This window comes from Pipistrellus hanaki, assembly GCF_964339955.1.
Source record: "Pipistrellus hanaki genome assembly, chromosome: 6".
Taxonomy (NCBI): Eukaryota; Metazoa; Chordata; class Mammalia; order Chiroptera; family Vespertilionidae; genus Pipistrellus; species Pipistrellus hanaki.
In genome coordinates, this window is record NC_140508.1 from 23342569 (window position 1) to 23369843 (window position 27275).

The window sequence follows — 27275 nt, forward strand, 5'->3', positions numbered from 1 at the left end:
GTGTCCTCCTGTGGACTGAAGGGTCCCAGGTTCGATTCCAGTTAAGGGCACATGACTGAGTTATGGGCTCTATCCCCAGTAGGGGGCATGCGGGAGATAGCCTATCAATGATTCTCATCACTGATGTTTCTATCTCTCCCTCTCCCTTCCTCTCTGAAATCAATAAAAAATATTTTTAATAACTAAATGAAATCATTAAATTTTTATTAAAATAAACTTTTTTTTCAAAATTTGTAAGTGTATTCTTCACCCATAACTCCACTAGGCCTCAGTTAATTAGTTTAGGTTTCACTATTACAAAATATGAAATACTACTCAGTTTTCCATCTCAGTTTTGCTGTGCATAGTAAAAATGTATGGGATAGTAAGTGATTTTTATAACTGCCTTGAACCGTTCAACTTTTTTTTAGAGTAGTACAGTACTAATTAAAACCATGTCAGAGCTAAACAAAGATAAAAGCTAGGATAAATGAGTATTGTTTTCTAGTGTATGCAGGTTTTCAAAAGTTCTGGGTAAATCAGCATGTACCTTTGCAAACAATGTTGATTTTGCAGATTACTGCTTTTACATACATGTGTATCTTCCCCCCCCCCCCCCCCGAAAATAGTATAACTTGTTATTCCCACCCTCCCCAGTGGAGGAGTGTTGACTATTGCCCCTCCTTACCATACTTACCCCCAGTTCCTCAGGGACTTGAGATAGAAAGAAGCCTTGGAAACATTCAGGCTTGAATTCAGTCCCTTGAGGACGACATTTCTCTCAAGAGGAAGCTCTTTGGATCTTATTTTTCTATTTCTGTTTCAGTTTCTCAGACCAGACCCCAAAAGCTAAAGTCTGATTGAGGTTGTGGGCAGATATTTGCATCTCTTACCCAATCCTATATGTAAAAAAAACAAAAAAAAAAACCAAAAAAAAACTCTATTTCAAAATCCCAATTATAAATTAAGAAATGATTATTCACATTTCAAGGAATAACTAGTTTTATTTAAAATTTTTTTATGGCCCGGCTTTCTCATAATGTGCCTTAAAAATTTTTTGAAATAAACTATGTTTTTGCAAAATGAGATGCTCTCTTTATTAAATGAAAACCTAAGGTAATTTTAATTAGTTAGAAATGTCCCTCCCTCGTCTCCATCCAGACTCCCATTAATTTTCAGAAGGTCTTGACTCACTGACCCTTTGTACACTACCGCACACTGTTTTGCCAATAGTTAGAACACAGGGTAGAGGGAAGAAAATAGAAGAACAGTAGTTTAGTCAGTAACACAATGAATTGTTGAAATTTAAAGGAGCCAAATGTGTATCTTTTAAAGTTAGGTATAAAGGATTCAGCTCTTTCAGTCTCTAGATGGGAGAATACTAATAACACTATTTCTTAAAATTAAATATTCTATATTCTTTTTCTTTTTCTTTTTTTTTTCAGTTTCTTATAGTTAGTATATTTTTGCTTTGAGAATGCGTGGATTCTTTTCATTTGGGAAAAAACTTAACATATGTTTTAATGTTTGAGAATTGAGTGACAGTTGTAGTAAAAATATTAGGATGGATGTCTGCATAGTCCTGTAGGAAAGTGGTGCTGCGTTGTAACCCATTTGTTTTCCATGTTTGGCTTTTGAAGGAAGTGATGGTAAGAAAAAATAAAGTTTGGTAGTATTATCATATGAACAATGGTTGAGAGAATTCAGTTAAGTTAGCCTGAATAAGAAAAGCCTAAAAAATGACTTAATAGTTATTTTCAAATGATTGAGGGATGAATATGTAAATGAAGATTTAATCTCTCTTATCTCAGAAGTCATTGATTTTGCCAGTGGATAAAAGTTGAAGGAAAGTAGATTTCAAAGTAATATAAAGAGGAATTCGCTATATTTTTAGAATTGCCCAGCAAAAGAGTGCAAAGTCTACTCCAAGGAGTTGAGCACTTTGTCAGTAAGTCTCACAATAGGCAATACAACCATACCGCTTGGGATGTTTGTGAAGAAATTTTTCACTTGACAGACTTGACTTGGTTATCCTAAGAAATGTGGAATTCTATCTTTAAAATATGTTGTAATTATAACTTAATTCTAATCTTTGAATTTACTGAATGAAGATATTTTAAGTGAACAGCTTTTTAATTGAGGTATTTCATTGACTGAGAAAGATTTAAAATTAACTTGATTGAGATGTTTTATAGCACTATTTCAGAGTTAAATTGAATGGACCAGATCTAACCTTTGTCTTTATTAACATGGTTATGTAGTGCAAATTCCAAAAAGTGATATTTATACTTAGGTCTGTAACTGGGAAATTTAAGCAATAGTTTTCCTGGGATAACCTCCCTTAGTCATGATGTATATATTTCTAGACTCAGTTTAGTAATGTTTTATTAAAGATTCTGCACCTGTGTTAATGAGGAATATTTGCCTGCAGTTTTCATTTCTTATAGAATTGTTAGTTTTTGATATCAGGATAATGCTGAATTCATGATATGAATGATAAGAGCTGTTCCCCCTTCTATTTAATGTCATATAAAATGTTTTGAATTGTAAAAAAAAAAAATTATAATTCCATTAGCCTGATTCAGCCACTGAGTGATGAGATAGGTTATGGTTAATTGATCATTTCTCTGTTGTTGAATATTTAATCATATTTCTGACCTTTCACTACAGTAGAACTATGGCATTGAAAAGAAATGTTACCTAAGGCCGTTACCGATTCCAAACCCACAAATATCAGTTCTTTCTTAGATCTCTTCGCTTTCATTACCAGCCAAATAATTGGCTTACTATTTTAGGGATTTTTACTTTTAAAAACAATTTTTTAACAAAGACGCTTTTCTTTTTCTCCCCTGTTTTAAAAATGCCTCTGCTTAGAGAACTAGTAGAGACCACAAAGAGAAGCTAATGCTGGCAGTCAGGCTCACTTACTAGTTAGTTATGTGACTTCCTCGCTCACATAGCAACTTTGCATATGCTGTGGATCAACCTGTGGTTCTCTCACAAGCTGTTAAAACTACCAGTGTCAAAACTCAAATTTTAAATCTCAGATGCCAAGCATCTAAGATGTTATAAATAATCTATAGCTTTTTCCGTATTTTGAAGTATTTTCATAGGAAACCTTCCCAGAAATGGAATTGGATTGTACCAGTTTATAAAGCCTTCAACAATGAGTAAAAGTGCCAATTCCATGGAATTGTCATCAACATTGTGTATATAATTTTTACTGTTAGATGAATGGGGGAAAATTGATGTTCTGCTGTACACTGCATTTTTAAATCTTTAACTGGAATACTTGTGTGTTGTTTTAATCCTTGGACCCAAGGACATGCTCATTGATTTTAGAGAAGGGGAAAAGGAGGGTGAGGGGAGGGAGGGAGGAAGGAAGAGAGAAGTCGATGTGAGAAACATCCATCTCTTGCCTCCCATATCAGAAATTGAACCTGCCACCCAGATATGTGCTCTGACCAGGAATTGAACCCCAACCTTTTCGTGTACAATATGATGCTCCAACCAATTGAGCCACACCAGCCTGAGCTAACTGTAGTATTTTTGAAGGCTCCATATAGGGTATTATTATTACCTGTGAGTCCTTGGTATGTACTTTCATGCATCTGTGTTTGTAAATGTAAAGGGTCTGTTACATATTAGACTTGTTAGTTGAGATAAATGAGCTAATCTTGCAGGACCTCTGTTTACTTATTTGGAAAGTGGGACTAATACTTTTCTTAATTTGAGTATTTATAAAAGTACCTTATAAGCTACAGAGTATTATTCACATCATATGTATATTTTGTTGGAATTATGTCTTAAGAAATGCATGTTCCCAGTAATACTGTAATTACCGTGAACCTCAACAACTTTTTTGTGATGTTACACTTCAGTAAGTCACACAATGTCAGTGTGAGATTACACTGTATCATTTACTGTTTTTTCTGAAGCTTGAATTTCCAAAATATTAAACTCTTCAGAAAAATAAGTACTCTTAATCACTAACACTTGCTGGAATATAGTTTGTTGGTTTGGTTTTTAAGAGGAATTTTAGTTTAGCCAGGGGTGGGGAACCATTTTTCTGCCAAGGGCCATTTGGATATTATTATAACATCATTTGTGGGCCATACAAAATTATCAACTAAAATAGCCTGCTATATTTGCTCAAACATTTAACTTGCCTCTAGTGCCTTGGCAGGGCCTGACCAAATGATTTAAGGTCCTTATAGTTGTATAGCCTACCTTTTTACATTAGGCTATACAAGTATAGTAACATCAGAAGTTTCATTCCTTAAGGTTAAATATTCAGGGAGGCAGATAACAGGTATATGGGTATAACAACCAGAATGAAGTACAGTACTCTTTCTATTGATAGTCTAGTTATGAAAATGTGGCAATACAACCTTATTGATTGGGATTGTAAATAAGTAATAATGTTGAATTATAAGATTTTTAAAGAAAGTGTAATTCATTATTTTAATGTGTAATAATACTTTCCATCTCAAAGTATTATTAAAAAGGTATCCTTTCTGACTCACTTTGATGAGAGGAGAAGATGATGCATGCAATTAGCATAATGGCCTTTATCAATGATGTGTCTCATTAAGGAATTTATAATTCTATATAATAAAAGGCTATTATGCAAATTAACTGAACGGCCAAAAGATCAATCGCTATAGTGTGCACTGACCACCAGGGGGCAAACACTCAATGCAGGAGCTGCCCCCTGGTTGTTAGTGCACTTCTACAGGGGGAGTGCTGCTCAGCCAGAAGCCAGCAGCAGCGCTAAGAATGACCAACTAACAGGAGCAGGCCTAAGCCATCAGTCGGACATCCCCTGAGGGTTCCCAGACTGAGGGACCCTCTCTACTCCCCTCCCCCAGTGATGATTTTCATTCACCAGGCCTTTAATATAGATATAAATTAACCTTAATTAGTTTTATCTTATATATTAAATAACCTCCCCTATATCATAGTTCAATTAATCTATGTAATAATTTTTTATAGATAGTGAAAACTGTATCCAGAATATGAACAAATAATATTTCTTCGTATGTAATCTTAAAAGAGATTAGAAAACCATAAAAATCCTCTCTTTTTTTTCTTTCTTTATTTTATTCTTGATACACACTGGTGAAAAGGATTGCTGGTCTTTTTTCTAATCAACATTCTTCAGTACCCCAACTTTAAATATTTATTGAGCACCTACTGTATTCCAGGAACTATTCTAGATAACATACAAATAGAACATACAAATTCTTGACCTCATAAATCCTATATTCTGGTCTAGAAGAAAACATGAGTCTCTCATAAGAAAAATACTTGAGCAAAGAATAAAGGAAGTAGAGGTCAGAAAGTGAGCCCTGCAGAGGAAAGTGTGTGAGCAGAGGAAATAGCAAGTGAGTGTCCTTGAAACTGTAGCTTTGAAGAATAGCGAAGAGAACAGTATGACTGGAGTGAGTGAATGTGAGAACAATCAATGAGGTCATAGAGCTAACATGGGCCAGATCATGAAGACCTTGTAGACCATTTTAAGGCTTCAAATTTGTTCTGTGAGTGGGATGCAAACCTGTTGGGGTGTCTCAGCTGGCAAGTGACAAGATATGAATTTTTTTTAATCCTCACCTGAGAATATATTGTGTGGGTTTTTTTTTTCTTTAATCCTCGATGATATGTATCTGTTTTTAAATTGATTTTTAGAGAAAGAGGAAGGGAGAGAGCTAGAACATCGATGTGAGAGAGAAACATTGTTTGGTTGTCTCCTGTATATGCCCCAATCAGGATCAAAACCATAACCCTTTGATTTATGGAATGAAGCTCCACCTGGCCTGGGCATTTTTGTTTGTTTGTTTGTTTGTTTGTTTGTTGTTTTTTCAGTTTTATTGAGATATAATTTATATACATCACTATGAGTTTAATTTGTACAGCATAATAGTTCTTTATATAGTATGATGTGATTACTGCAGTAAGTTTAATGAGCATCCATCATCTCATATAGATATATTTATTCTTTTTTTATTTTAAATAAGTCTTTATTGTTCAGATTATTACAATGTTCCTCTTCCCCTCCCCCCATTGCTCCCCTCCACCAGGTTCCCACCCCACCCTCTGCCCTTTCCCACCCTCCATTGTCCTCATCCATAGGTGCACAGTTTTTGTTCAGTCTCTTCCCGCACCCCCCTCTTCCCTGAGAATCGTCAGTCCACTCCCCTTCCATATCTCTGATTCAATTATATTCACCAGTTAATATTGTTCATCAGGTTTTTTAATTCCCTTGGCTTTTAGTTTCACTTGTTGATAGTTACGTATTTGTTGTTCATAATTTTTATCTTTATCTTCTTTCTCTTCCTAAATAACCCCCTTCAGCAATTCATATAATTCTGGTTTGGTGGTGATGAACTCCTTTAGCTTTTTTTTATTTGTGAAGCTCTTTATCTGGCCTTCGATTCTGAGTGATAGCTTTGCTGGGTAGAGTATTTTTGGCTGTAGGTTCTTGCTATTCATCACCTTGAATATTTCTTGCCATTCCTGTCTGGCCTGCATGGTTTCTGTTGAGAAATCAGCTGACAATCGTATGGGTGCTCCTTTATAGGTAACTACCTGCTTTTCTCTTGCTGCTTTTAATATTCTCTCTTTGTCTTTTGCTCTTGGAATTTTAATTATGATGTGTCTTGGTGTGGTCCTCTTTGGATTCCTTTTGTTTGGGGTTCTGTACGCTTCCTGGACTTGTAAGTCTATTTCTTTCCCCAGGTGGAGGAAGTTTTCTGTCACTATTTTTTCCAATATGCTTTCGGTATCTTGTTCTCTTTCTTCTTCTGGGACCCCCATAATTCTTTTTTCTTCTTTTTTTTTCTTTTTTAATATATTTTATTGATTTTTTACAGAGGAAGGGAGAGAGATAGAGAGCTAGAAATGTCAATGAGAGAGAAACATCGACTAGCTGCCTCTTACACACCCCCTACCAGGAATGTGCCCCCAACCAATGTGCATGCCCTTGACCAGAATCGAACCTGGGACCTTTCAGTCTGCAGACCGACGCTCTACCACTGAGCTAAACCGGTTTCGGCTGGGACCCCCATAATTCTGATGTTGGTTCGTTTGAAATTGTCCCAGAGGTTTCTTACACTATCTTCAACTTTCTGGATTCTCTTATCTTCTTGCTTCTGTGGAGGAGTGTCCTCTGGCTCTTGTGTTCCAAATCTTTGACTTGATTCTTACGATCTTCCATTCTGTTTTTAGGACTCTGTATAATATTTTTTATTTCAGACAATGTATTCTTTATTTCTAGTTGATCCCTTTTCATATCCTCATAGATCTCATTTATTTTATCAGCCTTTTCTAGGAAATTCTTGAAAAACCTTATAAGCGTGGTTTTGAACTCTATATCCAGTCGCTTCTTGTCCTCCATTTCTTTTGTTTGTGATCTGTTTCCTTGTCTCGGCATTTTCGCTCCTTCCCTGAGTTGGTAGAGTGGCTTTGTGTGCTAAGGTGTCCTATATGATTCAGTGGGTCAGCCTCCCAGTTATCTGAGGTGGACAGTCTTGGTGCAGCCCTTTGTGGAGCATTCCAGTATTTAGAGGTTGAGGAAGTGAGAAGGGACCATTAAAAGGTAGCTGGGGAAAACTACCAGAAATGCACGAGGGAGTTTAGGGTTGCAAGGTATCTATTCAGCCAAGTGAAATTTCAGTGATATACAAGCTAAGAATGACCATTGGATTTAGCAATACATAGAGATTATCAGTGATATTGAACAATTTGGTTGGAATGGGGAGGATGAGATTGATATGGGATCAATAAAGAATGAGCAGTGAAATTGGAAACAGTAAGTACAGATAAGTCCTTTTTCTAAGATATTTGACTATTAGAAAGCTGTGGGTATCATGACACTTCACCCCTAAAAAAACTTGTGTGTAACTTCCAAAAACAAAGACATTCTTCTACATGAGCACTATGCCCTAACCACATTAAGATAATTTAATATTGATAAGTCAGATTTCTCACTCATTCCAACAGTATTTTTTATAATTGTTTCCTGATGAAGGATCACTCACTTCTAAAATATCTATAGTAATTGGCTTACAGAATACCCAACAATCTGGATTTCTCTAATTGTTACCTCACAATTCATGTAGAAACTTTTTGGCAAGAATTCTCCACAAATGACGTTGTATACTTACCATTACATCATATCAGGAGGCATTTAAAGTTCATTATCACATTATTTGTGCTGTTAACTCTGCTCACTCCATTAAGGTAGTGTTCAACTTATTTTTCCATTGTAAAGGCACATCTTTTCCCCTTTGTAATAATAGTAAAATATGGGTTATGTGAATATTCTGTTTCCCAACATTTTACCTGGTTAGCCTTCATTGGTGATCTCCTGCTTGACTCTACTATATTGTTTGTTGCAAAATGCTGATTTTCTACTTCTGACATTCCTTCTGCATTTATTACCTAGCATTTCTAACTAGTGCTGGTAGAGCTTCCTCTAACTGCCAGGGCCAGCCTAACAGGTTGAACCAGGGTGAAGAAGGGAGGTGGGAATTGAGAAAAGAAAGACAGGAAAGTGGGATCGGGAGGGCTACAGGTCATCGAGAGACTGCAGCAAGTTTATTAACTACATAATGCCTTGTATACACAAAACACTGAATAGAAGGTCTGTCAAGAGGAATGTATTCTTTGTTCCTCTTAATCTCTAAGGGAGGGACAAGAAGAAAGACAAATTCTCAGTACAGCAAATCTCAGTAAATAGTTACAGACTTCTTGGTAAGCCATGAAAGGTTGCTCTCATTCTACTAATAGCCGTCATCCAAACAAGTCTGGGAAAACTGTGTGGGTAGGGGCCCAGCCTTGCTAGTCCCTTTGGGTGCAAAGGCCATGTCAGCTTACACCAGGTCTCCAACATCTAACTAATGGAGCTTTCTTTCTACTCTTTTTAAGTTATTGTAGACACATAGATTGACAGATCTTGAGTTTTTCTATAATGGATCACAGACGAATAGGAAGGAAGCTGGAGAGGAAAGTGAGATCAAGAGAGCATTTTTCTTCAATATGGGAAAAATAGTGGCATGCTGTATGCTTCTGGAAATGATCCACCAGATACAGGGCAGGAAATGATGCAGAGAACTGCATTCTGAAGTAGACAAAAAGAGTTGAAATATTTTCGCACAGGTGGAGGAATTGGCCTTCAGTTAGTTGTGCATGGACATTTCATCCATTGTAACATAAGAGAAGGTAGGTAATGTGGTCACAGAGGGCAATGGTGAGAGCTTGTGTTACTCTTACTTGTATTTTCTTAGTGAAATAGGAAGTAAGGTCATCAGCTGAGAGTAGAGATAAAGTAGGAGGAAAAGGTTTGAAAAAAGTAGGTGAGATAATTGTCTAAGAGAATGGCAAAGGGGGAAATTTAATAGTATTGCTGAAGAGCAATAAGGGTGCACTTGAAATTCATGGTCATGTAAAGTAAGATGAATCAACGTAATTATTTTTTATTTAGCCACATTGCTGGGATAGTACAAGCATGGAGTAAGGAGAGAATTGAATTAAGCCAGACTTAGAAGTTTTGTCAACCAAGTATGACCAAGCAAGAGAGGGACAAGGGAGTTCAGGACGAAGGAGTGATTGTAATGATGGACTATCGTATCTGTGTTGGGTTAGGAGGGAAATGAGGTTATGCTGAGGGCGAGGGATGGGGGTAAGTGAGAGGATTGATGGATTGTAGATCCCTAGAATTGTTAGCCTTGGTATGTGAAAGAGAATAAAATAGAAAGATTGGAGATAGTAGTGGAAGAGTAGAATACAAATTAAGATAATGGTGAGTTTGCAATTTTTCGTAATGGCATGTTCTATTTATGATTCCAAGAGTGAGTTTCTGAGAATGAGATGAGTGTAGAATAAAATAAGTCAGGGAACTGTGAGGCACAGAGTGTTAGAAGGGTCATCTGTGTGGCTATTGAAATCACCAAGAATTATGACAGGTTAGTATTAGAGAGAGCAAGCAATGACCCAAAGCTTAGCACTTCAGTAAAAGCTATCTGCAATAAAGAGGGATTGAAGGTAGTATAGTTTTCTACATGATGTTCAAAGTTGCAGACTTTGGGGAGGAGGGCAAACAAGTGAACTGGGGTTGGCGATGAGTAGCAAGAAGGACAGATTATAGGAAAGAAAAATTCACCACCTTAAAGGGGTACAGGAGAAGCAGTGTCCCCAGAGGAGAACCAGGTTCCAGTGAGACTCAGATTAGCAGGCAAATGGATATAGGGGGTTTTGTTAATGGCTGCTAATGACTGCTTATGACTGATTAATGTGTAGAAAAGTTTCATTGTTGAGGAAGGGTGGGAAATGTTCAGTATTTTTTAGGAGAAAGGATGATTTGGAAGTTGCAGACTTCTTCTGGTGACACATTTAAATATGGATAAAGGGTATAATGAAATTGGTACTGATGGTCTTTGGAGAGATCTTGTCAGCAACACCCAGTGTTGTGGATACTTACTCATTCAAAGGAGTTCTGGAATCGAGGTTTCTTATCTCTGCAAGAGGAGTGCTTTCTTGGCTTCCACTTGTTGAGGCAGGAAGTGGGGGTGAAGCTCTTCCTTGCTCTACTTTCTTCCTTTTTTCTCCACTCTTTACAATTGTAATTCTATTTTTAATCTGGTGTCTGCTCTTATCCTTTGTCCATCCTTTTCCTTCCTTTATTCCTTCTCCATTTCTCTGTCCAGTGTCTCATTGAGAAGCTTAAACACAGACAAGTATCTGTGGCCATTGTATTCAGAAATAAAATATTTTTGAATCAGTTGTGCATTCATTTTCCTAGGCAGCCCAGTTTTAAACATTTTAATGTCAAACATCTCAAAACCTGTTCACTATTTACTTTTGGCTATATCTCTATTTCCATTTATTGCCAATGTATCCATTATTTGAAATATATTCACAAAAATGTTTTTTTGGTTAGAACTTTTAAAATAACCAGATGTTTAAAATTTTGAGTTGAATGTAGAGAAAAGCATTAAATGGAAAACCTGAACTTGAAATAATCTAGAAGGATTTGCAATTTGGTGATAGGGAGGAAACCAGTTTACAATGCCCTATCATAATTTATATACAGCTAATTTAGTGGCTAGAATTTTAAAACTTAGGTTTGCACTCTTTCCTTGAATCCTCTGTAAACATGTTAACTATAAGGACTTCGTAATGTAGCAAGTTGAAATTTAGTATGAAAAAAAAATTTTTTAATCACTTGTGGAATGTGTACTAAAATACTGGAAGCAGCTAGGGTTATCAAAAAACACTGCTAGCACATTTTCTCAGTGCCAGTAAATTTCAGAATTTTCTGGATTATTTTAAATATTATATTCTCTCATTGATACTAAGATTTCATTTAAAACAAGTTTTTCCAAGAAGCCATTTTTTTTTTTAAAGATCTAAAGAAAAAATAGGATATCTTTATATTAGTAGTAGTTTCAAAAAGTCTTAACACTTCCATACTTAGGAAGTTTCAGGTTAATTGTTCTGCTGTTTTAGGATCCAAATTAAATATGTAAATCATAAGAGATTCCAGATTGAAGCTTCTAGGATGATTCTGTTCACATTGTCCTGTCCTGCCTTCTCTGCACATGTATCACATCAGTTGTATTGTTTGCATCTGTTGCCACTATTTCCAGACAGTAGTGCTTTTTTTACTTTGCCTTAGATTTACAATCTGCCTGAAGTCAGTTCAAGAAGAGAGATTGTTTCATGTATTGTTTCCCACAGCCCACAGCTATGCTGATTTGTTTGAAGTTGTGAATTCTTTTGTCTTTAAAGCAGAAATTTTGCCTATTCTATTTGAGGTTGTTCCGTGTCATTATTCTATATACTAACTGCCTGACTAGCAAACTGTCATTTTTCTCACACTTGTTCCATATGTTATTGTGACACAATTCACTCAGCCTACTTAACTTTTAGCAGTTTCATTATTGCTGTTGTTTTTTTCCCAAACTGGAAAGTCTTATAATCTCATTTTTCCCCTAAATTTTTTCATTGTATTAACATACACCTAAAATTTACCATTTTTAGTGTACAGTATTCAGTATATTCATATTGTTAGACAACCATCACCACCATCCATCCGTCTCTAGAATTCTTTTCATCTTTGCAAAACTGAATCTCTGTATCCATTAAATAATAACTTCATTTTCCATTCCCCCAGCCCATTGCAACCTCCATTCTTCTTTCTCTCTATAATTTTGTACCTCATGTAAGTGGAATCATACAGTGTCTTTTGGTGACTGGCTTATTTCAGTTAGCAAAATGTCCTCAAAGTTCATCCATGTTATAGCACATCAGAATTTCCTTTTCAGGCTGAATAATATTCCATTGTTTATATGCCATATTTTGCTTATCAACCCAGCCATTGATAGGCTGCTTTTATGTTTTAGCTATATAAAACATTCTTTTTACACATTCTCAACAGGTACACAGTTGATTATATTATATCCCTATTTTTCATTCTCCTTTTTGGTTTTATTTCTCATATTTATTTTTACATGTTTTTAAATAATCTTTATAATCAGACTAGGGGCTCAGTGCACGAATTGAAAGGAACTATGGGCTGCGAAGCTGCGGTGGGCACAGGGGTGGGTCTTGGCCCTCATTTGCACCTCCTATCCGGCCCCTCCCACTGTGGCCCCCAGTCCCCTGTCTTCCAGCAGACCAGGCAGGACTGTGGCACACAGGAGCAAAGAATTTTTATAAGTTATGAGTCACTCCCCTAATATTTTAGGCTCTTTCTGATGTTTTGCCATTGTGGATAACATAGTCTTATATTAAATTTCTAGTTTTAAAAATCCGTTTTTTATTGATATCAGAAAGAGAAAGGGAGAGGGAGAGAGGGATAGAAATGCCAATGATAAGAATCATTGACTGACTGCCTCCTGTACCCCTGTATTGGGGGTCAAGCCCTCAACCTGGGCATGTGCTCTGACCAGGAATCATACCATGCCCTCCTGGTTCATGGTTCAATCCTCAAGCATTGAGCAATACCAGCTGGGCCTACTGTATATATTTTCATCTCATTTATAGTATTTTTAAAAAGTATAGTTTCATTAAAAAGAGAATAAAGTACTGATATATGCTACAAAGTGGATGAACCTTGAAGATATTGTACTAAGTTTAAGAAGCCAGTCACTAAGACCACATTTTTTATATAAAATATCCAGAACAGGAAAATCTATAGAAACAGGAAATAGGTTGGTAGTTGTAGGAAGGAGGTATGTTTTGGACTATCCTGTTGGGGAAATAAGGTTTCTTTATGAAAAGATGAAAATGTTCTAAAAATGGCCCTAGCCGATTTGGGTCAGTGGATAGAGTGTCAGCCTGTGGACTAAAGGATCCCAGGTTCGATTCTGGTCAAGGGCATATGCCTGGGTTGCGAGCTTGATCCCCAGTAGGGGTTATGCAGAGGGTGGCCGATCAGTGATTCTCTCTCATTGTTGATGTTTCTATCTCTCTTTCTCTCTCCCTTTCTTTCTGGAATCAATAAAAATATGCTTTAAAAAAAGAAAATATTCTAAAAATAGACTTTGGTGATGTTTACACATCTAAATGTACTAAAATCCGTTGAGTTGTATACTTTAAATGGATGGATTATATTATATTAGGTATTTTAAAATCATTTGGGATTGATTTTTTTTTCATTCAACATCTTATTGCTGAGATTTATCTGTATTTTTTGTATCTAGCTCATTCATTTGACTGCTGTATACCACAGTTTGTATATGCATATTGTTGGATACACATCTGGGATGTTCTTTAGTGTTTACTATGGTGATTTATGCTACTATGAACATTTCTGTACATCTTCTGGTATGTGTTTCAGTATTTCTGGGTATTTATCAAGTGTGTAATTGCTGGGTCATAGGGTATGTGAATGTTCAGCTTTACAAGATGAAAACTAAATTCTTCTCCAGTATGATGGTATCAGTTTATATTCCCACAAGCAGCACTTGATTTCATTTCTGTTATCACTAATGAGTTAAAACATCTCTTCATATATGTGTGTGTGTGTGTGTGTGTGTGTGTGTGTGTGTGTGTGTGTATATATATATATATATATATATATATATATATATATATTGGCCCTAATGTTTCCTCCTCAGTAAAATACTCAGATATCTATCTTTTGGCCATTTTTCTGTTACATTATTTGTTCTTTTTCCACTGATTTTTAGGAATTCTTTATTTATCTTTGATACAACTCTTTTGTCTTTTATAGGCTAGCTTGTCTTCTCTTCTATTGTATATGTAACCACACACACACACACACACACACACACACACACACACAGTTTCTTGGACGTGTTGTCTAATGAAAAATGTTCTTGATTTTAATATTATCAAATAATCTTTTTTTTTTAATAATTAATACCTTTTCTATTAAAGGTAGAATGGTTTAAGGTTTTTGACATTTAAATCCTTGATCCATCAGGAGTTGATTTTTAAAAAAAATATATTTTATTGATTTTTCATAGAGAGGAAGGGAGAGGGATAGAGAGCTAGAAATGTCAATGAGAGACAAACATCAACCAGATGCCTCTTGCACACCCTCTACTGAGGATGTGCCCACAGCCAATGTACATGCCCTTGACCGGAATTGAACCTGAGACCTTTCAGTCCTCAGACCGACGCTCTATCCACTAAGCCAAACCGGTTTTGGCAGGAGTTGATTTTTTAAAAATATTATATAAGGGATTCCAATTTCATCTTCTACATGGAAAATTTTTTATATTCTGTTCCATTTATTGAATATCCTTTCTCCCAATAATCTGGCATGTCAACTCTGTCATGTACCAAAGTTTCAAAACTGCATGGATCTGTTGCTTGGCTCTCTTTAGTCTAATTGTCTGTCCCTGAGCACAAAAGGGGTCCTAGCGTCTATCACTACTTGAGCCAAATTAAGCAGAGACCAAAAAAGGTTGAATCATATATGAATGTTTATTCCAATAATGCTGGTAGTATGGAGAGAACATCAGGTCATCCTGTAAATTCTGCTCTAATATTCCCCTACTAGCCAGCTGGTTATACAGTATATGTCTAAGGAAGAAAGGCTTACGTGCAAGGGGGAAGTGGGATGAGGAGAGGGCAAGGTAATGGCCGCAGGGTCCATGGTCTGTGTATCTTCCAGGATCTTGAAATCCAATAACAAGGTACTGTAGTTAATTTTCAGTGATGTTAAAACCCAGTTCCTGGGATTGGAGAATGGTCAGCATTCCATAGGCACACTGCAGGAGCTGATGTGGGCCCAGGGTCTATAAGAAAACCTCTTATCTGTAGTTTAATAAGGTGAATCATCTTTAAAGAACTGTGGTCCTATTCTTGTTGTATGCCCTTACCCCTATTAGTACCACACTTCTTAAAACTGAAGAGCGGTAATGATACACACACATTCCTATCTGCACTCTGGGCCAGTTTATATGAGGACTCTGTGGAAAACAAACAAACATCGCTACCACTAGCAACAACAAAAAAATTTGAAAGAGCTATATATCCTCAGGAGAGAGCTGGGTTTCACTTAGAGCAAGAACATAATATTCAGAATTATATAATTGGGTTTTTACTGATGATGTATTGTGAATTCCAGAGAATTTAGCAGTAGAGAATTAAAGAGGGAAGAGAGGTGGTGGCAAAAGAGTGGATATGCCATTAACTTCAGAGAATTAGAACATTAGGGGGAACTTGATGATTAGAGGCTTTTTGTGGTGACCAAAATAAATAGGGATAAAAGGCACAGAGAGATTATTCCTGGTGGGTTCCAGGCAGATTTTAATGGTGAGGCTGTTAATGCTGAGGATTAGGGAGGGAAGGGTATCTGCTGGTGCCATGGATGTGCCAAGCCAGTTCCCTTCTTAACCCCTTCCTGGGGAGGATCAAGTTTAAGGTGAGCACTAGAGACTTCCCCTTGACTCCTGTTGACAGAGTTACAAGTGAGGAAGCCAGGTAACTAACGAACACACTACGAACACACTACGTGAGTCCCAGGCCCCACGGGCTCACTCTTGGGCCCTTTCAGGAAGGGGTTAGCCTTGCTCCTCAGGGCTGCCTTTTGTTCCTACATCTTAAAATAGTTTACTGTTCTGAGTCTCACTATGATGTATCTAGGTCATTTTTTGCTTAATGTTTTTATACTGCTTAGAATTAACTGGGTACTAAAGATGAGTATCTTTTATCAGTTTTGAAAACATCTCAGCATTTTCTCGTAAAATACTACCTTTTCTTCATCTTCTCTACTTGCTCCTTCTGGAAATCCTGTTTTATATGTGTGGTACCTTCTCATTCTCCATGTGATAACTCATATTTTCCATACCTTTGAATTTATGTAGCATAATGGGTAATTTCTTCAGTTCTGTCTTTCAGTGCATTAACTTTTTTTCTTTACCTCATTATAGTCTGTTGTTAACTTGGTCATTGCCTGTAATTTCAGTTATGTTTTTTACTTCAGAAAGTTCTTCCCCTTCCCCCCCAAGTCTGTCTCATACTTTTCATAATCTTATTTTTTTATTTCCTCTTTTGTTTTTTTAATGTGCTGATTTTATATTCTGTATCTGAATAATTCCAGAATCTATAGTCTTTATAAGTCTGACTTATATTATTTTGTTTCTGCTTACTCTGGTTCATATTGAATTTTGATTGTGATCTCATTGTTCTTGGATCTTTACCTATGGGAATTCTTTAAGGCCTGGGTCAAAAGTGCCTCTTTTATAGAGTATTTGCCAGGTGCCTAAGGGCATTTCCAATCCAAAACCAATTGAAACCAAATTTTTGGATTGGGGTGTTTTGGCCCATACAGATAGTGAGAATTCCAGCCACAAACCCATGGATTTGTGTGCTTGTACTTATAAATTCTCTGGAGTGGGGAGGGATGTATTTTTACTTTCCTTGTTCTGCCCATAGCTGAAGCCCAAACAGACATTATTCCCTCTGAGTTGTCCGAGGAGGAGCAGTACCCACTTGAAGGCACCCTTTAGGATCTTGGCTTTGTAGTCATGGTCTCTGATGGGACATTCCACCATGATGTGGCTCAACATTGTCTCCTGCTCCTAGGCTAGCAGCCCATTAAAACCCAGATCTATACTCTCCTATAGCAGTTTAGTGTGTGCCCCAGGGGAAACTTCCTGCTCTGAGCTAGTTTCACATTTCTATCTGAGCTTTCTTGTTGTGGCTGGACTCTTAAAAATTCCTCTTTTCTTCTTATTTCTTAGCCATTCACTTAAAAGTTTTCATATATTTTCTACCTTGTCTGTAAACGTTATGTGTGAAAAATAACAGAACAAGTAGTTCTCCAGTCCAGTTTGCCATAAATTAAATAGAATGGCTTCATCAGACCTGGTCAGAATTTTCTTCTGTTAGTATTAGGACAGCTTGATATTATGTACATTGTGATAACAAACTACTTGAAAGGCAAAGAAAACATACAAATAAAGTTACAGATAAATACAGGAAACAATGATTCCCTAATAGGGCCCAAATGTTTTGTACTTAAAGTCAGCTTTTTAAGAATATTTGATTCTAAGAAGCAGGGACAACTTGAATTGCAGTTAGTGTCTTTGATAGGTTTTGTGACTTTAAGTGAAACAATGTATAATGAAAATAAATTTTTTCATAGGCTAATTTATATATACAAGAGTTAAGTCCTATATGTCATCTCACGAATCTTGTAACAAAATGTATATTGAGTAAAATAATATTTGAGGACCCTCTATGTACTTGCAAATGGAAGGCATCATTTTAAGGAGAATAAAAGGAGATTTAGAAGAAGTTTGAGTATGATAAGGTGAAATTATAGATAAATGTTATACAGTTCCTACATATTGAAATAGCTTTTAGGCAACAACTAAAGCATTTACATTTATTCATTCAGCATATAGCATCTTCTCTGGATACTTAATTGAATGCTATATGAGTACCATTTCTCAAACTAGGGTGCTGATACCCTGTTAACCTTATTATTTGTATTATAACTGTCTGTGTTGGTTCCATGTAGTAGATATATAACAGTATTACCTGCATACAAATGACATATGTTGGTTCTGCCTTATTAGTAATTTTTTGCTGTTTACTATTGTTCTCAAGGCTAGTTGTTACTTTACTTTTAAATTTCGTGCATTATTGCTCCCTGTCCATGAGCTTGGGAACAAATTTGAAGAATTTATGCTTTCATTTTTTTTTAAAAGAGGAAGGGAAGAGGGATAGAGAGCTAGAAACATCGATGAAAGAGAAACACCAGATGCCTTCTGCACATCCCCTACCAGGGATATGCCCTTGACCGGAATCGAACCCGGGACCTTTCAGTCCGCAGGCTGGCACTCTATCCACTGAGCCAAACCCGTTTTGGCTATACTTTCATTTTCACTTTCATTCAACAGACATTTAATATATCAGGTCCTCCACTAGACACTAGTTGCCTTTGGTGTGGGGAAAAGCTATGGCCTCTACCCTCATGGAGCTTGCAACCTAGTAAGAAAGATAGCCATTAATAATAATAATTCTTAAAAATCACACAAATAAATATAAAGTTCCAACTGTGAAAAATGGTACAGAGTAAAAGCTTATTCAGTATGCTTTAATGATAACCCTGCATGCGTAATCACTTGATTACCATGGAGGGAGGGGGGAAAAAAACAAACAAACACGCCACTGATAAAAATCCTCATTACTCATATGGACCTATTATCCCTGTGACCTTTGTTAATTATATAAATAGATATGCTTTTCCATCTCCCTGACCGTTGGGGGTAACTGGCCATTTTGAAGGGATGCCTTTGATGCCAGTTTTCCTCAGGGCATGATTGATAGTTTTCTCTTCTACCCAGAGTGAATTCTATCCAAGTTGGGAGTTTGGGTGGTAGCAGTTAGTTACATTTCAAAAGCTACTTTTGGAACTGAGTGTTAATATATATTGTCTGATTTAAACATATCATCGTAAGTAAAGTTTGAGCTGTGTTTGTAAATATTCTCTGGATACTATGTCTTCGTAAAATATAAGGTCCAGTTTCAGCCTGTATCAGAAATCCTAAAGCGTGTGTTTTGTTTTTTATAACCAAAACCTATTATGCTATTTGGAAGTCATTCTTGTCCTGCCCCTTGAAGACCTTTTGAATATTTCAAATAAGTAGAGTCAAGAGAAATGTATATTCTTATTTTAGTTTATTTTCAAAGGATATTCTACAGAATTTTTCTATATATGCAAATTACCAAAATAATTCTGAATGGATTGCACTTAAATTATTATTGTCATAATTGTGTCATCTGTGTTCATGGTTGGCTTTGAAAGAGTCTTTTTACCCCTTATTTGTAAGATTATTGATGCTATTTTTAACTAATCTGGCAGTCCGTGAGTATACATTAAAATTTTTTTTAAACAAATCTGTGAAAAACTTAAAGCATAGTTGTTTTTCATTCACATAGTGGCTGCTCTCAGATGAAGCTAAAACTCTCTGAAGAATGTTCTTGTGTGTATGCCAAGAGGCTTCTGGGATGGGCATATTTTTGAAAATTTAGAACATAAACAACTGTGATCTGTGGCAAGAGATTTAAATGACCTCATAATGACGATGAGAACAAAGCATTTTTAAGTTATCATGGGGCTGTTAATCCATGGCAATGCATTTGTCATTCTATTCTATTGGTGTATTATGTGAAAGCCCAGCAAAAAATAATACAGACAGCATTTAACTGAAGATGCTATTTATTGTTGTAAACAAACTAAATGCCAGAAAAATATAAAATATTTCCTGGGAATAAATATTTCATGAATTATTCTAGAGCTAAAGGACCTTTAAAAACCACATGAATTGCTTTGGGATAAAGGCCATTTATTTAGATGTTAAAGTTTTGATTCATTTTCTGTTGGAGAGAACATGTTCGAAACATCAAAGATCAAACAGTTGGCTTGAAATAAGAATCCTTCCTTCAAGACAAATCAGTTAAGTGCTTAAGTACTTAGTCTGTGTCTGGCACTGTCCTAAATATTATGGAATACAAAAGAAGGTGACTTAAGTTGCCTTTGGTCTAGTTGGAAGGAAAAGCATACTCAGATGAAACTTCTAAAGTGGAAAAGACATTATATAATCAAATACTACCAAAAGAACCCAATATCGTTTATAATACAAATAATGAAATAGTCTTTGTTTTCAGAAATGTCTTCTAATAATTGTCTAGAACAGTGGTTCTCAATGAGGGGTGATTTTGTCCCCCAAGGGTACATGTGCTAATGTCTGGAGACAATTTGTATTTTCACAACTGGGGCGACAGGCTTCTAGCCGGTAGGCCAGAGATATTGTTAAAAAATTCTATATTGCACAGGATTATCCTTTACAACAGAGAATGTATCTGGTCCTAAATGATAATGCTGAAATGAATAACCCTGATGTAAAACCTACAAATGTCTGTGTTGATCAGTTTTGAAGTTGTTGAACATGACCTCCCATCTTCCCTTAGACCTCTAACAGCCCCTATAAATGTTCTTTACCTGAGGCCCTTGTATCCTTACATATAGATGCACATTGGGTATCTATAAACTCCTGAACATAATATGCAAGTTTTTTCAGCACATTGTTTCAGGGAAGGATTACACAGCTTTTATCAAATTCTCAAGTTATGTCCCAAGAAAAGCCAAAACAGCTCCATGCCTGTTATTGTCCCAAAAGATTTTCCAGTAGAATAAGATGTGGAGGTTTGAAAGACAATGATATTGGTGATTCTGATGCTATGTAGGCCTATGTGTATTTGTGTTTTAGTTATTAACAACAACAAAACTTAAAAGTTTTTAAAAATTAAAAGCTTTAGCCGAAACCGGTTTGGCTCAGTGGTAGAGCATCGGTCTGCGGACTGAAAGGTCCGGGTTCGATTCCGGTCAGGGGCATGTACCTTGGTTGCGGGCACATCCCCGGTGCGGGGTGTGCAGGAGGCAGCTGGTCGATGTTTCTCTCTCATCGACGTTTCTAGCTATCTTTCTCCCTTCCTCTCTGTAAAAATCAATAAAATATATTTTAAAAAATATAATAATAAAATTAAAATTAAAAGCTTTAAAAATAGAAAAAAAGCTTATAGAATAAGGATATTAAGAAAGAAAATATTTTTGTGTAGCTGTATAGTGTTTTTATGTTTTAAAATAAATGTTATTACAAAAGAGTCAAAGTAAAAAATAAAAAAATAAAAAATTTAATGCCCTGACCTGCTGGCTCAGTGGGTTGGAGCATCATCTTGCACACCAGAAGGTTGCAGGTTCGATTAACTTGTGGAGTTAATTCTGGTCAGGGCACAGATGGACGGCAACAGATACATGTTTCTCTCTCACATCCATGTTTCCCTCCCTTCCTTCCTCCCTCTCTCTTTCTCTCTAAAATCAATGAAAACATATTCACGGGTGAGGATTAAAAAGATATTTTTAAGTTTATAAAGTAAAAATGTTACAGTAAGCTAACGTTAATTTATTAGTGAAGCAAAAGATTTTTTAGTAAATGTAATGTACCCTAAGTGCACAGTATTTATAAAGTCTACAGTTCTATAATATATAGCAGTAATTTTCAAACTTTTTCATCTCATGGCACACATAAACTAATTAATAAATTTCTGCAGCACACCAAAAATACATTTTTTGTCAATCTGGCAAAAAATAGGTATAATTTTGATTCATTCACACTGGACAGCTGTTGTTGTGTCAGCTCTTGTCACTTTTTTATTTGACACTCTTAAGGGAAAAGAGGTCAGTGCCCCTGATGGAATAGATAGGTATGCATGTTTTAAAAATTCTTATGGCACACCAGTGTGCCATAGTTGAAAAATCACTGTTGTATAGTATTGTCCTCACCCTTCACATTCACTTACCACTCACTCATTGGCTCACCAAAACAACTTCCGAGGCCTATATGTACTATTTTTAATTTTTTTATACCACATGTTTATTTTATACCATACTAGAGACCCAGTGCACGGAATCGTGCACTGGTGGGGTCCCTCGGCCTGGCCTGTGGAGATTGGGTTGAAACCGGCTCTCTGACATCCCCTGAGGATTCCTGGATTGCGAGAGGGCACAGGCCAGGCTGAGGGACCCCACCAGTGCACAGTTGGGCTGGGAAGGGACTGCAGGAGGGCTCTGGCCCATCTCACCCAGTCCCGATCAGCTGGACACCAGCAGCAAGCTAACCTACTGGTCAGAGTGTCTGCCCCCTGGTGGTCAGTGCACATCATAGTGACTGGCCAAGCGGCTGAACAGCCAAACGGTCGGACACTTAGCATATTAGGCTTTTATTATATAGGATTTTCTATGTTTAGATATGTTGAGATACACAAATACTTATCATTGTGTTATAGTTGCCTACAGTATTCAGTTCAATAACATGCTCTACAGGTTTGTAGCCTAGGAGCAATAAGCTATACAATAAGCCTAGGTGTGAGTAGGCTATACCATCCAGGTTTGTGTAAGCAATTAGTATAGAGGTTTGTGTAAGGGCATTCTACAATGTTCACACAACAAAACTGCCCAACGTGAATTCTCAGAAAGTATCCTTGTTATTATGCGATGCATGATTATAATCACAGAATGCATTTGTTGAAAAAATATCTAAGCATAATACTTAATATTTTGGAGTAATAAAACCTTAATTTTGGAAATTATACAGTACTAGAATACCTTAAAGACTATTATTTAAACATACGTAATAATATAATACTGTACATTTAGAATGTGAAACTCGCTTATGTCTTTTGGCATAATATATGTTATTTCATTTTGTTATTTGAAATCAACTTATTTTGTAAGGATTTGCTGCTTTCTGTCAAATGCAGATCCCAGTTTATATTTCCTGGGTGTTGTGTATCTCTTGATTCAGTCAAAGATTTGGACCTAGGTGCTGTGTAACTCTTGATTCAATCAGAGATCTCGACATGGTTTTATACACTTCACATTTCTCCTAAAATCTGCTCAGTAAAGGGAATTGTGTTTTTCTTATAAGCAGCATTTTAAAATAGAGAATTATGTTTCTGATTTGTCATTCAATGAATCAGAGATCATACCAGCAGTATGTCATAAAAACAAATCTATATAACTTTGAGTATACATAGAATATAATACTTTTCTAAGTCATAGAAATTTGGAGATTAAATCAGGGTTTAAAAGCTATGAAAGGGACCATAGAGATCATCTGTTATACTTGTTTTATGCTTCCCTTCGGGGCTCAAGATTCAAAGCACTACTTTTAGTTGTATATATTTGAATTTCTACCAGATATGTTCTTTGAGGGGAGAAAATGTTGTATTTGGGAGGGGCAGTTGCATGCTTGTGTTCTAGACCAACCTCATTTTGCAGGTGACAAACCTGAGGCCCAAAGCTTTAGATTTTACTCATGGGCTATCCATTTCTTTATTCTAAGTCAAACCAGCTTTCCAGATGTATCTGGTAATGGTATTTAGGATAATCAGGTATTCACATTTCATCTGTTTAGCTTCTTAGCTGCATGTTCTTAGGCAAGTTACTGAACTCTCAATCTCAGGAAAAATGGGAATTATTATATCTTTAAGATTGTTTTCATTTGTCTTAGAATTTAAAATGTATATCTGGGAAAATTATCTGGATCGACCATGTCAGCATTTTGAATCATTTTATTATTGTTTTTTAAAGGAATTTTGTATCATATAAATATGAAACCTCTTCTTCCCCAAGCCCAACAATGACCTCCAAAGAAATACTACAAAGTAAAATAAACATCTTTATTATTAAAGGGGACCACACAGTGGTCATATTTTCTGTACTTTGACAAACAATAATGAGGGTCTCCATGGACTGATATTATCAGCTTTGGGACTTTTTTTTTTTCCCTTAACTTTCTCATGCACTCCAGCTATTACATAAGCCACCTAGAAACATTCAGGAGCTACAAGAAACAAAGACCTTTAGAGTCTAATGAAATATAAGAGCAAATAACAACATTCAACATTGAAAGAGTTAAACCATACAAAGTGGAATGTGAACTTAGTGGTCCTTTTAATCTTAAAGATGTGGCCTCACAGAGTGCCTGAGGAGTGATTATGAGAATGCTTTCTTCCTGGGGTATTGCAACAGGGGTTGCCTTACTAATCAGCTTTTGTTGATGACCTGTTCCAGGATTACTAGAATCTCAAAGCAATTAGTATAGAGAAATGAAATTTGAGGCTAAATAAAGGATTTTCTTCAGTGGCTTGATCATATATTAAGTTGATGGGTTTGTTTATTTATTTTGGTTTGGTTAGGTTTATTGTTGTTTGCTACTACCGGTAGGAAATACTTTGATATAAGTCAATCCTACATTATTTTGTGATCTTATAGTATTGTAAAATTCACTTTTGCATTTTACATTATTACTCCATTAAATATGTATAAATTACCATTTTTTGTAAATTACATCTTAAATATAACTTTTTATGTTTTTCCTTAGGTCTTAAAGAAAGTGCAGAAGAGATGGTCAAAAACAAATTGGAAGGAAAAGATAAACTGACCCCTTGGGAACAATTTTTAGAGAAGAAGAAGGAGAAAAAAAGACTGAAAAAGAAACAGAAGGTATCAAAGATAATTATGGCCAAATACTTATTGAACAACAACCATGTATGAAACAGTACCAGGTGCTTAGCACCTATTATCACACAGTGTAACCACTCAACTGGAGTAGGCCTTGTTACCATTGCAGTTTTAAGAAAGACGAAAAGGAAAATCCAATAGTTTGTTTTCTGTGAGGCTACATAATGTTATACAATGTCTGGTAAAAAAAAAAAAAAAAAAAACCAGAGCCACTTTAATCTACAGCCGCTGTACTCTAAAATTTTGCGTTTAGTTCATGTCTGGATATAAAGCAGCTTGATTCTCTCTTGTTTTTGAGGAAGAGAGGTACATATAGACTTCTTTACTTGAGGATATATGCATATAAAAGTTGTCATTAAGTCATTGCAGAGCTAGCTTCTTAGTGATAGCAGAGACCACTTAAGGGTTTTGCCACTAAAAATACTCTTGTCAACAAGTGCAGCATTCTAGCAGTAAAGTCATTTTCTTAAGATGGTATCTCTAATCACATACTTTTATAACTTGAGGGATCTTAAATGATTAGTTCTGGTCTGTCCCTGATGTTTTACAGTTGTACAAAATTAAGTGATGTGTCTGAGCCCAAAATCCAGCTCTCTCACTCCAGTGTCTCTCTACTACATGTGTTCTCTCTCTCGTACTTTTGTGAAGCTGTGACTTCCAGTGCATATAAAGATAGCTACAGAATTGAATGATACAATGGAGTACAGTGATTTTTGTACTCCTATTGTCAGTATTTCTGGAAATGGCTAGGGAAAGGAGTAAGACCCCTACCCCATTATTGGTATGCTACCTCTCCTTCCCTAGAACTTTCTTTAAACTAAGTAGGCAGAATAATTTCACAACTCATTAAGCCATCAGTTTATTGGAAGACTTACAAGTGGGTCTCTATAGGGTTGGTAAAATAGTTCCTTTTTTCTGAGACCTTTAGCAGCTATTTGATTTTATTTATATAAAATAAATTATAACTTTGATTTTCATTTGCTAGGCACCTTCCCTTCATTAGACTAAGACTGGACACATTTTACCAATAATATTAAAAATATACCCAGTTTGTTCCATACTCCATGCTCTGTACTTGGTGATACCAGCAGATCCCTTCCAACTCCACAGGTTCTCCATATGTACAAGGGTTTCAAGAAATATTTTCAAGTAACAGTTTTTTCTGCTCTGTGACTTTAATTTTGATATTGAGAAATGATTATTGAAGGAATGAATATGTTTATGTGCCATGGTTGATAGTAAGTATAGTTTAAATCTAAAAAAAACAGTTATACATGAATAGATATGAAGTTAGATATTCCATAATCTTTGTTAGAAACATATTATTGCTGAATCTTATAATATTTTAGTGAAAAAACTTTAGATGCCCAGTTCTTAAAAAGATATTAATATCATAATGAATGTGTTTGGGCTTGCTGGGTCTTCTTCCGCGTGCAGGATGATGCTTAGCAATGTACATTCTAAATACTTCTGTTAAACTCATGTTTTAAATTCCTGGGAATAAACTCAAGTCTGGTCTTAGTTCCCATATGTTCTATTTATTTTATAGACTTGAATTTTTAATTAAACATGCTAATTCAGTAGATAGCCTATTCACATTTGATTAGCAGAAATTTAACTAAAAGATTTGCTTAAAAATAGGCCAAGAGTTTTTAGAGGTAGATTGTGGATTTAAAAAGATATTTTTTGAAATTTGGTTGATACAAACAAACAGGGACGACTATTACTACTTTACATTTATTTGAATTTTCAAAATAATCATTATTTTTAATTAACCAACATATAAAGTATTTTAAATAATAATTTAGAAGATAGCCCTATCTGTTTGGCTCAGTGGATAGAGCATCGGCCTGTGGACTGAAGGGTCCCAGGTTTGATTCCGGTCAAGGGCATGTACCTTGGTTGCAGGCACATACCCAGTAGGGGGTGTGCAGGAAGCAGCTAATCCATGTTTCTTTTCTCATTGATGTTTCTAACTCTCTATCCTTCTCCCTTCCTCTCTGTAAAAAATCAATAAAATATATATATTTTTAAAAGATAACCCACAATGTACTACTTCATACTATTAATAGCACACTGCTATTTCTCAATTTTCTGAGAGAGAAGGCCACCTGTCTTTACTGACTAGCCATCTGAAAATATTTCCCTCCTTTTAATGTCTGTATCATTTTATTTTTGTCTCTTTTTGCATTTCCTATCTTGAATTATTACTACTGATGTATATGTCTATTTGTGTCTAATTTCTATTAATAGATTGTAAAATTTTTGAAGACATAAACCATGTATCTGATAACTTTCATTTCTCCCCATTGCCTTACATAGTTTCCTGCATTTATTAAGTGTTCCACAAATACTTGTTGAACAAACAAAAGAATAACTCATACTTTATAAACTGAACAACTAATTAACTGGTTTAATTAAATTATTTTAATTTAAATGTGATTTGAAAGAAAACGTATTATTTTCCTTCACATGTACACTAAGTGGCCAGATTATTATAATCTCTGAACTCATAGTAATCTGGCCACTCAATGTATATATATTAGAGGCCCAGTTCATAAATTCGTGCATGGGTGGGGTCCGGCCAAACTGGCCAAGGGGTGGGGACATGGGCAGTTGGCCGGCCTGCCTGCTGGTTGAACTCCTGATTGAGGGGACAGTTTGCATCTTAGCCTTTTATTATATAGGAGGATATACACTGAGTGGCCAGATTATTATGCGT

At 35.9% G+C, this 27275-nt stretch overlaps 1 protein-coding gene across 2 annotated transcripts in view; it reads left to right on the top strand.

The window, feature by feature from the left end:
• The window catches only part of ESF1 (ESF1 nucleolar pre-rRNA processing protein homolog), a 65676-nt gene that overhangs the window by 27565 nt on the left and 10836 nt on the right, over window positions 1–27275 (top strand). For both annotated transcript variants that reach the window (XM_084887627.1, XM_084887628.1), the window contains exon 10: window positions 24414–24535. In XM_084887627.1, coding sequence (XP_084743753.1) covers window positions 24414–24535 — 122 coding nt within the window. The remainder of the gene's footprint in view (window positions 1–24413; window positions 24536–27275) is intronic.